Below are 12,860 nucleotides of genomic sequence, written 5' to 3' on the forward strand. Positions count from 1 at the left end.
GCAGGCGGTTGTCTAAGGTTGTAACGGCTCCACGTTCGCGGATGCGCTGTTGATTCCAAGGTATCGGTTGCAAATCGAACGGATCTGCAGAGTGATCGGGATTCGAGCTGGTAAGCAATCAGCGCCGGTCTAGAATCGCCCCATGCAGCCTGCGGACGTCGATAGATTGGGCGAGATCTATTGGAATTCGGGGCACGCTGTAGGGTTTGCGATAGCTGTCTCCGTGGCTGTTGCGCTGGTTAGTGGTCAGTGAACGTTGTTGAGGTGAAGCCATGTACTGTGAGTGCATGAAAGTGAGCCCTGGCTTTAAGTGTCCGTCCGTATATGTTATGCTCGGAAACGTGTGCTTGGTGCTGAATCAGACTTGCATGGCCGTGGTGGTTGTGACGAGAAGACAACAGTGTAGGGGTGGCGGGAACAGCAAAACCAAAATCTTCCAGTATAGCTACTGCAAGCAGCTGAATAGACCAAGATCGGCGTCCATGCTCATATCCTATCGAATGCCGTAGCAACACAATCCCCCCGAATGCCTTAGACCTGAGTCTGGCTCGAGCACCGTCCGTATAGCCTGTACATCACCATATCATGTGAAACCACGGGAATCAAATTGTTGGACTTTCGTAGAATTGTTCGTAGAGTAAGCTCAACCGGCTTCCGTTCCTCGTGACACCGTGGTGATCTTCGTAAGAAGGGAAGTACAGGCCTAGGTCGCCATGAAATGCATGTCCGTGCCTCCGAAAGGCAGCTCAAATACCGAAACCCTGATTTCGTCAGCGATGCGCCCAGCCATGGGAACATGTCGGATGTGTGCCGTACCTCAACTCCGTATCCCCAAGCATTTATCGGGATCCGCTCCAGACGCTCTTGAGGAAGCCGTCCTTCTGTGCCAGCCTGTTCAAGCTGTCGTCGCTCTCGCCCATGGCGCGGACGAAGCCGCTGAGGGCGTAGACCTGGTTGTCACCGGTGTAGCGGCCGTTCTCGTCAACCTTGCCAACACTGATCTGGACGGAAGCATGGTCCTTGGACTTGATGATGCGTCCGGTGGCCGACTTGGGAGGTATTAGTATCGCGGTTCGAGTATCATTCGGGCCTGTGGCGAGCACTCACGCATTTGCGGGGGACGTAAACTATGTCAGATGTTAGCAACCAGGCCTCCAAACATTGTATCGCGACTCTGGTGGGGTGCGAAATTGCAACATCTCCGGATGCGCAAGGACAAGGTGCACTCACGGTCAACGAGCTCTCCGCGTTCGTTCTCCATTTTGAATGATATGTAGGTAGAAGGGCGGGGTTTATTGAGTGGTGCTGCGTTGGGTAGTCGTCGTCGTCGAGGTGCGGTTGTGGGATTTCGACCAATTTCGACCTCTCGCAAGCGAGCGTTGACGCTAGCCCTGATACGGCTAGTCCATCTTGGCACTCCCGACACTTCCCCCAAATGTTGCGATTGCGACTCAACTTTGAATCGTTTCTGTCTTTTTAGTTCAGAGATTTAATATTATCTTTTTTGGATGGACCATCGCAAGTATATGGGTGCTGCACCCCTCCAATTTCCTAAATCCGCTACGTCATACTTGAATCTACCTACAGGCCTGAACATCCAAGAGCTGAGGTATGGCGGATCTTGACCTTCAATATGCGTACATTCACTCCGTTCTTTACATCCAAGAGCTACGCAATTTTACTCATACAAAGGTAAGCTAGCTACCATCAGCTGTAACATGGCATCCGCGTGCGGTATATCGCCGATTCCCAGTTTGCAGTGCCAGATTACGCCTCACACCAGATAAATACAAAACCCTTAACCGTGGTTTTCGGTACGCAATCAAGACTGGGTTCTTTCCAGGACGCTCATATAACTACAGGGATTCATCATTACCCAGGTCTTTATGTAAACTGTGAATCTTATGATCCGTCACGCTCAAGTTCTTTGAGCACATTGACAATAGACACTAGGTTACCAAAACGGCATCAAAAGCTTGGAGATGAACACAGTTTCATAATAGCAAGACCGTGTATATAATATCAGGTCGTGATAAATCCATTCCAGAATGTATATGTTCCTTGCCGCTTCGCTCACTCAGATGTTTTCAGCTAGTATGCCTGTGGCCGGCTGACTTCATATCGCGTTGTGAGTTGGAAGTTGTCTCAATGTACCGAAGGAATATTTCCCGAGTTGAAAAATCATCGTAAAGGCACAACTTCAGGTAGAGACATTGGCAATTGCAACTTAGCCTATCATCACATACGCCGCATTCAGAAATACTGCGGAGTTCGAAATCGCTCTGACCGAGCTTTCAGGAGAAAAGGTCGTGGGGCGTAAGCAAACTTCCGCGCCCCTGGAGACAAATCCAGCACACCACCAACTACAATATTACCTGCAATAATAAAATGAAAGCGTGTTAGTATGACTAAGACCTCCTTATTCGTCCGCATGTACGTATCTGTTGTTCCTGTCACGCCAAAAGCCATGCAAAAATGTCAGAATCTCATCTCCGCCTTCCACATCACAAGTCCACCATCACGGCCACCACCAGAACACTCTGTAAGCAAAAACAAAGTGTCTTGCATCGGCCGGGAATCGAACCCGGGGCTAGCCGAATTGATCTTTGCAGATGGCAACGGCTAATTTTACCACTAAACCACCGATGCGATGAGTCGAATCAAGGGAGGCTTGATCGATGGAAAACTGACAATTACCGCCAATATAATGGAGTGCTGGTTTCTTCCACTGTATTCTCCCCAGGTAATGAACCGCCGAGAAGGTCTTGTAAGATGATAGAGCAGATGAAAATTCTGATAGGATGTGGGACCGGATGAATTGGCTAAGCTGATGTGCATTAGTGCGACATTCCAGAACCCGATATCGGCTGGAGGCAAGTACAGCATAAAAGCCGATGGAGATTTTAAATAATTACGCCAGGTTTACGACATGAATGTTGTGTATTTACGCACAGCTGATGTTGGGTGACGGGTGTATGGGCAATACTGACCCTACATCTTCATCGAGAATCTCCGTTGGCAAGCAGAAAACCTTAACCAACTAGTACTCTACCATTCTCCTACTGAATTCAATAGTCAGGTAAGACACTGTACTCCACACAGCTAGTGCTTATTTTCTATGCGTGTACGATGCATGACCTCTCGTAAAGTACTAGGATAGGATGCACAAAAGGCATAAAGTAGGTATTTCCCCGCTAAACGAACTGCCAATCTGCCAATCTCAACTTGAAATTCATTTGAGGAGTCTTCAATACGCAGTCTTAGTCTACCCTATCGCTGGTGTGCAGCATCCCGAACCTTCAGCATGGCACTGGCACTTGTAGCTGTCTTTAGTATTCTCGCCGCTACTTACGCACTTCCTTCGTGGCAAAATGCCGAGATCAAACGACACGCCACTGATGTGTCTCAGGAGTACGACTACATCGTAGTCGGCGGTGGGACTGCCGGCCTCACAGTAGCTAATCGTCTCTCCGAAGATGGCAAACGTGGGCATAGCTTCTGCTCGTCTACCTGTCGCTAATCCGTGAGACATGAAATGTTCTCGTTGTTGAGTATGGTCCTCTTGCTCAGGACGATTCATTCATGCCATTGTACAACTCTCCAGCTCCTAAATTCATGTACAATCTGACATCAGTACCGCAAACCAACCTGAACAATCGTACTTTTCCGACAGCCAACGGAGTTGTCGTGGGCGGTAGTTCTGCAGTCAATGGCCAATTCTTCGACCGCGGTAGTGCTGAAGACTACAACAACTAGGCTCAATTTCCTGGTAACACTGGATGGGACTGCGAAGGACTGTTCCCTTACTTTAAGAAAAGTTCCGCTCTTGTACCACCAACGCCGGCCATGCAGAAATGGGGAATTACACATGACCCCCATGCATATAGCAGTAACGGTACAGCGGTTGGAGCTTACCCGGATTACCAATACGCCACCCAGAAAAATCACTGGGTCGCTTGGGTGGAGAAGGACGATGTTCCGATCCAGAAGGAGCATGCGAATGGAAACGCATATGGTGTGTTCTGGATTCCAACATCCATGGACCCGGCGAGGGCATACAATCGAAGTTTCTCTGGACTGGGCCACTATATCGAAGTACAGCCACGCAAGAACTATCACTTGCTGACGTTGCATCGTGTTATCAAGGTGAACTTCGTCGACCAAGACGACAAGAAGCAGGCCGTCAGTGTCGATATAAAGGACCGATACAGTTCAAAAAATTTCACCGTTAAGGCAAAGCGTGAAATTATCCTCTCCGCATCTGCCACACGCACTCCACTATTGCTTCAATACTCTGGCATTGGTCCTAGGAAGGTTCTTGACGCTGCTAAGATCGATACATTGATTGACCTGCCTGGTGTAGGTTGGAACCTTCAGGATCACTCTTTCGCGCTCAGCTTGTACAACTTTACTACCGACTCTTCATTCCCTAAACCGACCACGATCGCTTCCAATACGACGTATAAAGCAGAAGCTTACGATATCTTCAAACAGACTAATGGAGGCCCTTACACGGCTGTTGTTACCGTCAGTGGTGCCTTTCTTCCTCCTTCTTCCTTCGTTGGCGATCATTTCGACAAGATGGTGGAGGAGATCGCGACCCAAAAGCCATATGCGTACCTCCCCGATGATACCCCTAAAGAACTCATTGCGGGTTACGAGAAGCAGAAAGAGATCTTACTGGCATCTTTCAAGTCTAAAACGAATGCTTGGCTCGAGCACCCTTTCGCCGGTAAAGGCTGGGGCATGTGTATCTTACTTAAACCATTCTCTCGCGGCTCCGTCAACATCAACTCGGACGACCCACTCGGCGACCCAATCTTCGATTACCGCATTTGGTCCAACCCCATCGATAAGAAAATGCACATTCGCATGCAGGCGTACATACGCAGGCACTTTCTCGAATCTGAGGCTTTCAATGATTTTAATGTTGTTGAACAAGATCTAGCGCCGGGCGCTGTCACTGATGACGCGGGCTGGGAGGGCTGGCTACTTAATCAAGATAAGTTGATGGCGTCCAACGGTCACAGCGTGGGAACTGCGGCGATGATGCCTCAAGAATTAGTTGGTGTGGTTGACAACCAGCTCAAGGTGTACGGAACGCTGGGTCTAAGTATTGCGGACACAAGTATCATTCCGCTCATACGAGCGTACCCATACGCAGACGACTGCGTATGCTATTGGCGAGAAGGCTGCTGATCTGATCAAATCCCGGTATCCGTAGATCTTGATGGCTAGTGGAGAGGTTGTGGGTGTTTTCTGATGTTGTGTCCTGCAAAAAGTTAATCGACAGAGAAGTATAAGTGTCGCAGTACTGTTCTAGTGTTTGTAATCGTTTTCCAGTCTAGATTGCTCACTGTGCGCTTGCATTATGTTAGGGTGGCTGTGCAGCTCACTGGTTCTCCAGCATATTCTGGCACCGAGGCGTTCGGCTCATGTCACACGGCAGCGTATGAAAGTGGCCTACATTTTCGGTACACTCCTTGCTTCCGATGGTGCTTTGCGCTTGTACACGAGAATCTCACACAATATAGATGTGCAGCGTTCTCCCGAGGTGTCGAGATCGCAGCGTTACGTTGTATCTTACCTCTTTGGGGTTTATTTGAATATGCAGAAGATCTCCGGGGACATGGACCATCATGTGCCATTCCCGTCATCTAGTCTAGCACCATGAGCTTTCTTCCTTGGCATGGAGGCCGCAACACTCACCGTCGGCATGACGCAACCTCCCAGGTCTTCATGCTCGAAACTTGGTTTTCTCTGTGCTGTCTACAGTGCAGTGGCTCATCGCCAGTAGCTCGATAGGCGTTTCATAGCTTGCAAGCTCGTAATGTCACAGTCCGATGTGGTGGAAGTTCTGCGAAATTGATGCTCTCAGGAAAAAGTTGTTGCGCGCATTCAAATGGGCGCCTGTCAAATTTGCACTACTTCATAAAACTTCACAGCGAGTAAGTGAAAGACCTAGATTTATGAGTTTATCCAGTTGCACGATGTGGGGTCACCCCGTTGACGCCCCAAAATCTCCGCGACGATCGGAAGGCTGGTGTTTGTGGCGTCTAGGAAGCGGACCCTGATCTTCGAGATGAGATGGTAGCTGTCTTTAGCGCATGAGATCATTGTCCCCAAACCTGATTTCCATCGAGCACTACGATCCTTTGAGATAGCTCACACACTAATTCCGCCAAAGTAAGCACCTGATCCCTGCTGTCCAGCGCCCAAAGCAGATGGTTCACTGAACGGTCTGCGCCTATTACGGAGATGTGACACAAGGATATGGCTCCTATTGATTGTCATGGCTTTTGGAAAGCAGATGCTCAAAGTAAAACACCACCAAGCTGCCATGCTACTTTGTCAAATGCCGCTAAGTATGCAAGCTGAACTTGCTTCAGACACAGGATCCTGACCCTGTGTGGCTGGGCATAAACAGAACCACGTCATGGTAAAAGGCCTCGAAGACGCCATTGTCGTAGGACAAGTAGAGATGTACAAAAGAGCAAGGTAGTCGGAGAGTTTCTAATCCAGGTTGCACATTGCTCGTCTCTTGCTCCATTCATAACCCTGGTCTCGTATTACTTCCACTTTCGGACCCTTCGTTCCCCATTCGTACCCCTTGCATCGCTCCCATACCAGTCCGTCTCCACCAAACGCCTTCAACATGAACGTCGACCGTCCCACGCGTGGCCTGCGCATTCCATGGAAGTCCCGCCATCACCAACGACCCCACAAACACGAGCATCATGTGGCACGTCCTCTGGACTGGCTTAACTTCCTCCCAAAGACTGTAAAGGGGCATATTGTCGCATGCTTAGGCGAATTTGTGGGCACAGTGAGTTTCCCACACACGAAAGACGACAGAAGCATTGCTGACTGGGTGTTCTTGTTCCGCAGTTCATGTTTTTGCTCTTTGCTTTAGGCGGGACAAATGTCGTCAATACTGCACCAGCGCAAGGTGCCAACGCGACAGATCTCGCTGCCAATCCGAGCAAAATCATGTACATCTCTTTGGTGTTTGGTCTAGCACTCATGGTGAACGCCTGGGTGTTCTTCCGCATTAGTGGAGGATTGTTCAATCCTGCCGTCACCCTCGGCATGATGCTTGTTGGAGCTACTGCTTACATGCGTGGCCTCCTAATCATCATTTCCCAGATCATTGGTGGCATCGCAGCTTCAGCCGTTGTGTCTGGAATGATGCCCAACGTCTTGGCTGTGAGGACTGAGCTGGGCGGTGGTACCACCGTGGTTCAGGGACTGTTTATTGAGGTATGTTGAATGATATACTCCGGCTCGTTCAGTAATCTTTTACTAACCGAGTTTACAGATGTTCTTGACGGCGCAGTTGGTCTTCACCATCTTCATGCTTGCTACCGAGAAGCACGAAGGTACCTTCATTGCTCCTGTTGGTATAGGACTGGCAAGTGTCCAACTCGCTCGATGTGAGATCCGCAGTGCTAATTTGGTATAGTCTCTCTTCGTCGCTGAGCTTATGGGTGTCTACTACACCGGTGGCAGTGTCAACCCGGCCCGATCCTTCGGCCCAGCTGTGGTATCTCACACTTTTGCTTCGTACCATTGGATCTATTGGGTCGGACCCATTCTTGGAGCTATCCTTGCGAGTACCTTCTACATGTTCATCAAAGCTTGTAAGATCACTTCCTGTATCTCTCTAAGCACGCATCTACTAACACATGCCAATAGTGGAGTATGAGACTGTCAACCTTGAAGGTGATGATCCAAAGGCAGCTCTAGGTGAAAAGTTCAAAGGAGCTCCCGCCTCCCGCGACGGCGCTGTTTCAGGCCATCGCAGGACCGCATCTGGTGGTTCAAGCGACACCTATGATAAGGCTCCAGTCCTCGAGAACGGCAGCCCGCCCCCGGCAGCTCGCTAGATGCGCAAATAATCCCCTCCGCCGTCCATTAAATTGACAAGTGGTCACGCATGTTGTGGCAAAATTCTTTGCGAGCGTTCAAGCGAAGCGTTGTTTCTGTTTGCGTTACGTTCATAATATATTCTCAGCAGTACTTTATACACGTATTGTTACACTCTAGTCCTGTTCCTGATCTCAACACCACACCACATCTTCATGTTTTCCATCGTCTTGGCCACACTCATGGATCGCCTTTTCTCGGCAGACCACACCATGTCCGCCTCAAGCTCCAGTGCCTAGAAATAACACTGCAGAGTAACACACTTGCGCTGTCAATCGTTGTTCATGTGGCTTTGTCTGCGTTCCATCAAGGTCGAGTTTGATATGTGGCGTCGCATGTGCCGGGATTCGACCCTGTCTTTCGGTCCGATGCTACCATCTCATCACAATGCGGCCGGTGACGACCTTCCCCATGCTCTACGAATAACGAGGCTTGTCATTGAGGCCAGAGGGACTGTCGTACGCTCGGATCTGGGCGTTCATAACTTGGTTGTCGACCTTGTGTTCTAACATCCTGGTCAAGCGATCGAGACCCTTCCTAAAGTTGCCGCCAACCATGGTGTTTTGGATAACGATCATGTTGGGGTTGTTGGTGTCTTTCATGGGAGCGGAAGCTGGGGTGGATTGAGAGAACATGGTGTGGATGATTGGAGACTGAGAGGGTACAGTAAGATGATGGCCGAGAATGGTTTTGGTGGACGACAGTGTGTTTGACGTTGTGAGCTGGAGAAGTTGTATGTTGCTACCATGGCGTGGGGATGTGCAATATATATGTCTATGGTCTTTACCTTCTGCGATAGGTTGACGCGTATAGCGCAACGGGAAAGTCGGATGGATTGGGTATGTGTTGCGCTTGCAGAGGCACTGTCAGACTGTCAACGTGTATGAAAGAGGCTGTGTTCGGATGACGGGGGATCGGCGGAAACGATCCTGTGGATTTTGTCCGAGCCTGCCAACACGCGTAACGAGAGCTAAGCATCACCAAAGACATGCACATCAGATGCTTCGGCCTCTGGGGCGCAGCTCTAAATCTTGCTATGTTGTTGTAATTGTAGAAATGAAACTACGCTACGCCTCGGGGCTGTATCGCGCAGATAGGTTTGGCAACTCTGCAACAATGTGCGAAGTGTCCAGTCAAAATCATGCGTGCGCACAGCTGCACAGCCGGTGTACGTTCGGCTTCCTGGACTCAAGAAGCGGACGGGTTTGGCGCAAGTCCGTCTCGTTGTAGGCTGTGCAAACCCATGTCGCTGTTCTACAACACCTTCGCGAACTCACCAATCAGCTCTTCTCGAAAGCCGAAAGGGGTTAAGCTGTGCTAAGTTCGAGTATCCAAGTGTCCGACCCAGCCAGTCAGCGTTCAGGCTATCTATCCGCCAAAGATTTGCTACTCCGTCTTTGAGTATCTCAAAGATCAACCACGTAGGTTTGATGTAGGCATATATATTTGGTCCGACCGATATAAAAGTTTCGCTTTGTTGACGCGTTGTTCTACTCCTTCCTTGCGCCTGTTTCTCGAAGTGCGCTCGTTCGTTCCCACCTTCACATCATCGCAAAAACCATGGTACGAAGTGATCCAGTCATTACAGTCGTCATCAGTGTGATATCAATAATCTTGGGCCTCCCCGTCGCCGTGGCCACACTCCTTTTCAATCAAAACTGGGTGCCCAAAGTCATTCTGGGCTCGAAGACTATAAACACCGGCTTGGGCAAAACGACAACGATCGATTTCGGTATTTTGACTGGCCCAAATGATGCCATATTGGTAGCTGCTCTCATCTCGATAGCTTCGACGGCTCTCATCATCATTGGCTTAGTTTTAACCCGTCACTTCACCGAGCATAACGCCTTTGGATGGCTCGCGTTTGGCCCCGCGCTGCTGAACATTCTGAGCCAAGTCGGATGCTGTGTTGCCGTCTTCATATTCAATAACAGGAACCCGGCGGCAACTTCAAGAGACCAGATTCGATATGCGAACGGAAAGTACAGCACTGGTGGTACACTGTATACAAAGGAAGCATGGTCGTGCTCGATGAACGCTCTTTATCCTGAGAAGGAAGGGCACTGGGCAAACCAGGCATGTTCTAGATTCGTAAGTCGGGCCCGAAGATTGATGACAAAGCTCATACTTGTACAGGGAACCGCAAGGACTTTGACTGTCCCTATGGCAGTTTGTGCGGCGTGTCTTTTCAGCCTGGCGTGCTGGCAAGTCGTCGAGCGAGGTGGCTTCGGGTGGTTGTTCGGTCGCAAAGATAAAGTTGCGGCTGTATACAAAGCAAAAGGGGAATACTTTGATTTGCAGAGTTAATACGGCGGTTGGGGCGGAACGCATGATTGCGCAGGTCGTGATCTTTGGTGCATTTCGGCCAAAATGGAACTGGCCTCCCTGTTCATACTCGTGCCAACTGCTGCCTTAAATCCGCTAAGAGCGTGCTAGTACATGTTCATGTCACATCCATAGTTAAGACCTCGTCTGCAATACCAAATCCAAGTGCAAGCGAGTTGATCTTGCTGCATCGGCCAAGGCGTGAGCTCTCGATCCTCTACTGCAACATGATCTACAAAACTTGCAAATTCGATCTCGACAGCGTAAACAAGCGTTATTGGACTCACATCTACCAGGTGTACTTCAATCACGACTCAAGAAGCAGAGGCCTTGTTCGTCTATATGAACTTTATTTATGGCCTAAACACGGACAAGGTGCGGTGCGACGGTTCGCCGTAACTGCTGCGTACCTAAGAACGGGCACGTACTAAGGCTTCTGGATGTTAGGTGTTGAGCGATCAAGGCAATCGACGTTGAAGCGGAGCAAAATGTGAACCGGATGATCTTTTGATAGCGCCTCCATCGTGAGACGTCTTTTCCTCAACCGAGGTATTCGCATCGCTCATGGGTCGAACGTACAAGGACAGAGGCGTGTCCCATAGAATCTCAGAGACGCCTTTCCATCCTTGCATATCGCCGAATCACTCGCATCCATTTATCTGTGGATAAGAAAGTTGTAGTGGTTCAGGTGAGGCGGGGGTAAAGCCATGCCACTGCCCCTAAATGTTAGCGCCGCCCTTCGCCTCATAGTACTTCGACAACCAACTACGGGGCTGTGTCCAATACAGTTGTCGCTCTCGGGCCACAACCATGCCAAACTTCAGTGATTGCGACTTCCCACCCCTGCGTCAAGAGAGCATTCCAAGAAAGAGAAGGACAGATGCGGACGTGGGACGCGCCTCCGGAGCTCCCGCCTCAATCACCGACTTCCCAAACGAGCTCCTCCTCGCCATCCTGCAGTATCTGCCAGGTATTGACCTTGATAACTTCCAGTTACCCACGTTAGTCAGTCTATCTCGAGTAAATCGACGTTTCCACAACTTGGTAGCTGCGGAATTGTATGCTACGTACAACAGCTTTTTTTGTGAACCATATCTGTTCCTCCGATCGATCATCAGCAACGCTGATCTTGCGAGGCGCGTACGGCATGTTGACATCACATATGGGGAGAATGCATACGAGCAGCGCAAGCGATATGTTGCAAATGCACAAGATAAGAAAGCGATCAAAGACGGTCTGAGGGCCTCCGGCATTGCAGATTGGAAGACGCTGGCCTCTTTGTATAACACGGATCATGTTGAGCTAGAAAGCATATACGCGGCTATTATCATGCAAACGCCAAAGATCGCTTCCATGATCGTACATGACGGTTGGCTAGGAAGCTACGGTGAATCGAGAAACCCGGACTGGGTCGACCTGTTCAGAAGAGCGAATTCGAGGACGTCACCGGGGCTCATGCACAAGTTTGAGAACTTGCAATCGCTTACAGTCGAACTTCTCGAATTGAAACTGATAGCACTTGCGCCCGCTCTCCGGACTCCTTCGCTACGAAAGCTTACCCTGAAAGGCTTGGTCGAATTCGAATATGGCGGCAAAAGCGTGGCACAAGTCATTCGGAAACTCATTCCATCTCGATGCAACAATATAGAAGAGCTCTCTATCAAGCAAAGCATTCTGCAAAATGACATTCTTGCTGTTGTCGTCGAGGCTTCTCAGCATTTGAGGGTCTTCTCCTATGATATCACTCTAGACAATGTGGGCGAAGCATTCGATCTGGGCCAGTTGGGCTCAAAGACACTTATTGCAGCTCTCGAGTCGCAAAGTGACTCTTTGGAGAGTTTGGTGTTTCTCAAAGACAGAGGAGCGACCGAAGATCTCCCGCCTATGTTTGACCTGTGCGGAAGTCTGCGCGGCTTTTCGTCATTGGCACACCTGAAATGCCAGCTTGAAAGCATCGCTGGTGATGGAAACTCAGCGGCAACTTTACCCCAGAGACTTCCTCCAGCCCTCAAGACAATGAGCGTCTCTCTCAGCAACCAAAGCGGCCCTGATACATTCGACCCGCTTCTCGGCCTGAAGCACCTTTCAAGTAGCTATACCACACGCACTCCTCACCTCCAAGAAATCCGCCTTGTCGCTGAAGACATCGTCTACTCAGGTAGATTCTATGATTATGCGGGTACAGTGGCACTGTTTTCCAGGACAGACATCAAATTTATTTTAGGAAGAAACGTGCTCTTTGACGACAGTTGGACTCCGCAACGTACTGCCGGTTGGGGCTTCCACGCCGTGCCAGATGACGAAGTCACATCTGAATCGTCAGGAGAGATTAGCTTGTACAGCAACAACTAAGAGCACCATAACTCATCCGGCCCAAGGTGGGTTGAAATTATCCCGAACGCGCACGAAGCATCAATACACCCCTGACATGCCTGAGTTGGGCGGAGTATCCAAACAACGAATCTTGTATTCCGGATGCACGTCTGATCTAAACTCCATCCCCGCTATGCCGCTTCTCTAAAATCCAAGTCAGTTCTCCAATTCCTTACAAAATGAGCCTCTCGAAGCCATTCCAACTCAAACAGCTCCACCAGCACCTCCACCGGCAC

General features: G+C 49.8%; 8 protein-coding genes and 1 non-coding gene across 9 annotated transcripts; 6 read left to right on the forward strand and 3 right to left on the reverse strand.

The window, feature by feature from the left end:
* Window positions 1-608: 608 nt before the first annotated feature.
* Window positions 609-1,329, reverse strand: SNOG_00514 (hypothetical protein). The gene is made up of 3 exons (XM_001791146.1): window positions 1,221-1,329; window positions 817-1,057; window positions 609-761 (listed from the first exon to the last, which is right to left on the reverse strand). Exons 1-2 carry the CDS (start codon window positions 1,259-1,261, stop codon window positions 982-984), a joined length of 117 nt encoding a protein of 38 aa, XP_001791198.1. The 5' UTR covers window positions 1,262-1,329; the 3' UTR covers window positions 609-761; window positions 817-981.
* SNOG_20004 (hypothetical protein) lies at window positions 777-1,064 on the forward strand (the record flags this gene model as incomplete). Its single annotated transcript, XM_001791147.1, has 1 exon — window positions 777-1,064. The coding sequence occupies one exon, from the start codon at window positions 777-779 to the stop codon at window positions 1,062-1,064; it is 288 nt and encodes a 95-aa protein (XP_001791199.1).
* A 1,075-nt stretch (window positions 1,330-2,404) lies between the features above and the next one.
* Window positions 2,405-2,911, forward strand: SNOG_00515 (hypothetical protein; the record flags this gene model as incomplete). Its single annotated transcript, XM_001791148.1, has 3 exons — window positions 2,405-2,542; window positions 2,744-2,767; window positions 2,801-2,911. The coding sequence occupies 3 exons, from the start codon at window positions 2,405-2,407 to the stop codon at window positions 2,909-2,911; spliced, it is 273 nt and encodes a 90-aa protein (XP_001791200.1).
* SNOG_16620 lies at window positions 2,564-2,649 on the reverse strand. The gene is given in 2 exon segments: window positions 2,564-2,598; window positions 2,612-2,649. It is a non-coding gene; the product is annotated as a tRNA-Gly (tRNA).
* A 393-nt stretch (window positions 2,912-3,304) lies between the features above and the next one.
* On the forward strand, window positions 3,305-5,199 carry SNOG_00517 (hypothetical protein; the record flags this gene model as incomplete). Its single annotated transcript, XM_001791149.1, has 2 exons — window positions 3,305-3,485; window positions 3,902-5,199. 2 exons carry the CDS (start codon window positions 3,305-3,307, stop codon window positions 5,197-5,199), a joined length of 1,479 nt encoding a protein of 492 aa, XP_001791201.1.
* Window positions 5,200-6,655: 1,456 nt separating this feature from the next.
* Window positions 6,656-7,886, forward strand: SNOG_00518 (hypothetical protein; the record flags this gene model as incomplete). Its single annotated transcript, XM_001791150.1, has 5 exons — window positions 6,656-6,826; window positions 6,889-7,260; window positions 7,319-7,417; window positions 7,463-7,640; window positions 7,696-7,886. 5 exons carry the CDS (start codon window positions 6,656-6,658, stop codon window positions 7,884-7,886), a joined length of 1,011 nt encoding a protein of 336 aa, XP_001791202.1.
* A 456-nt stretch (window positions 7,887-8,342) lies between these two features.
* On the reverse strand, window positions 8,343-8,674 carry SNOG_00519 (hypothetical protein; the record flags this gene model as incomplete). The annotated part of the gene is made up of 2 exons (XM_001791151.1): window positions 8,343-8,648; window positions 8,672-8,674. The coding sequence occupies 2 exons, from the start codon at window positions 8,672-8,674 to the stop codon at window positions 8,343-8,345; spliced, it is 309 nt and encodes a 102-aa protein (XP_001791203.1).
* An 812-nt stretch (window positions 8,675-9,486) lies between these two features.
* Window positions 9,487-10,233, forward strand: SNOG_00520 (hypothetical protein; the record flags this gene model as incomplete). The annotated part of the gene is made up of 2 exons (XM_001791152.1): window positions 9,487-10,017; window positions 10,063-10,233. The coding sequence occupies 2 exons, from the start codon at window positions 9,487-9,489 to the stop codon at window positions 10,231-10,233; spliced, it is 702 nt and encodes a 233-aa protein (XP_001791204.1).
* An 828-nt stretch (window positions 10,234-11,061) lies between these two features.
* Window positions 11,062-12,603, forward strand: SNOG_00521 (hypothetical protein; the record flags this gene model as incomplete). Its single annotated transcript, XM_001791153.1, has 2 exons — window positions 11,062-11,252; window positions 11,328-12,603. The coding sequence occupies 2 exons, from the start codon at window positions 11,062-11,064 to the stop codon at window positions 12,601-12,603; spliced, it is 1,467 nt and encodes a 488-aa protein (XP_001791205.1).
* Window positions 12,604-12,860: the final 257 nt, after the last annotated feature.

This window comes from Parastagonospora nodorum (genome assembly GCF_000146915.1).
Source record: "Parastagonospora nodorum SN15 chromosome Unknown scaffold_1, whole genome shotgun sequence".
NCBI lineage: Eukaryota > Fungi > Ascomycota > Dothideomycetes > Pleosporales > Phaeosphaeriaceae > Parastagonospora > Parastagonospora nodorum.

Excerpts from the sequence above, each read along its gene's own strand:
- SNOG_00514 (XM_001791146.1), bottom strand. The coding sequence starts at position 1,261 with ATGGAGAACGAACGCGGAGAGCTCGTTGACCGTGAGTGCAC. Across the intron at positions 1,058-1,220 it reads CTCGTTGACCGTGAGTGCAC|CTCCCAAGTCGGCCACCGGA; the intron begins CTTGTCCTTGCG and ends CGATACTAATAC.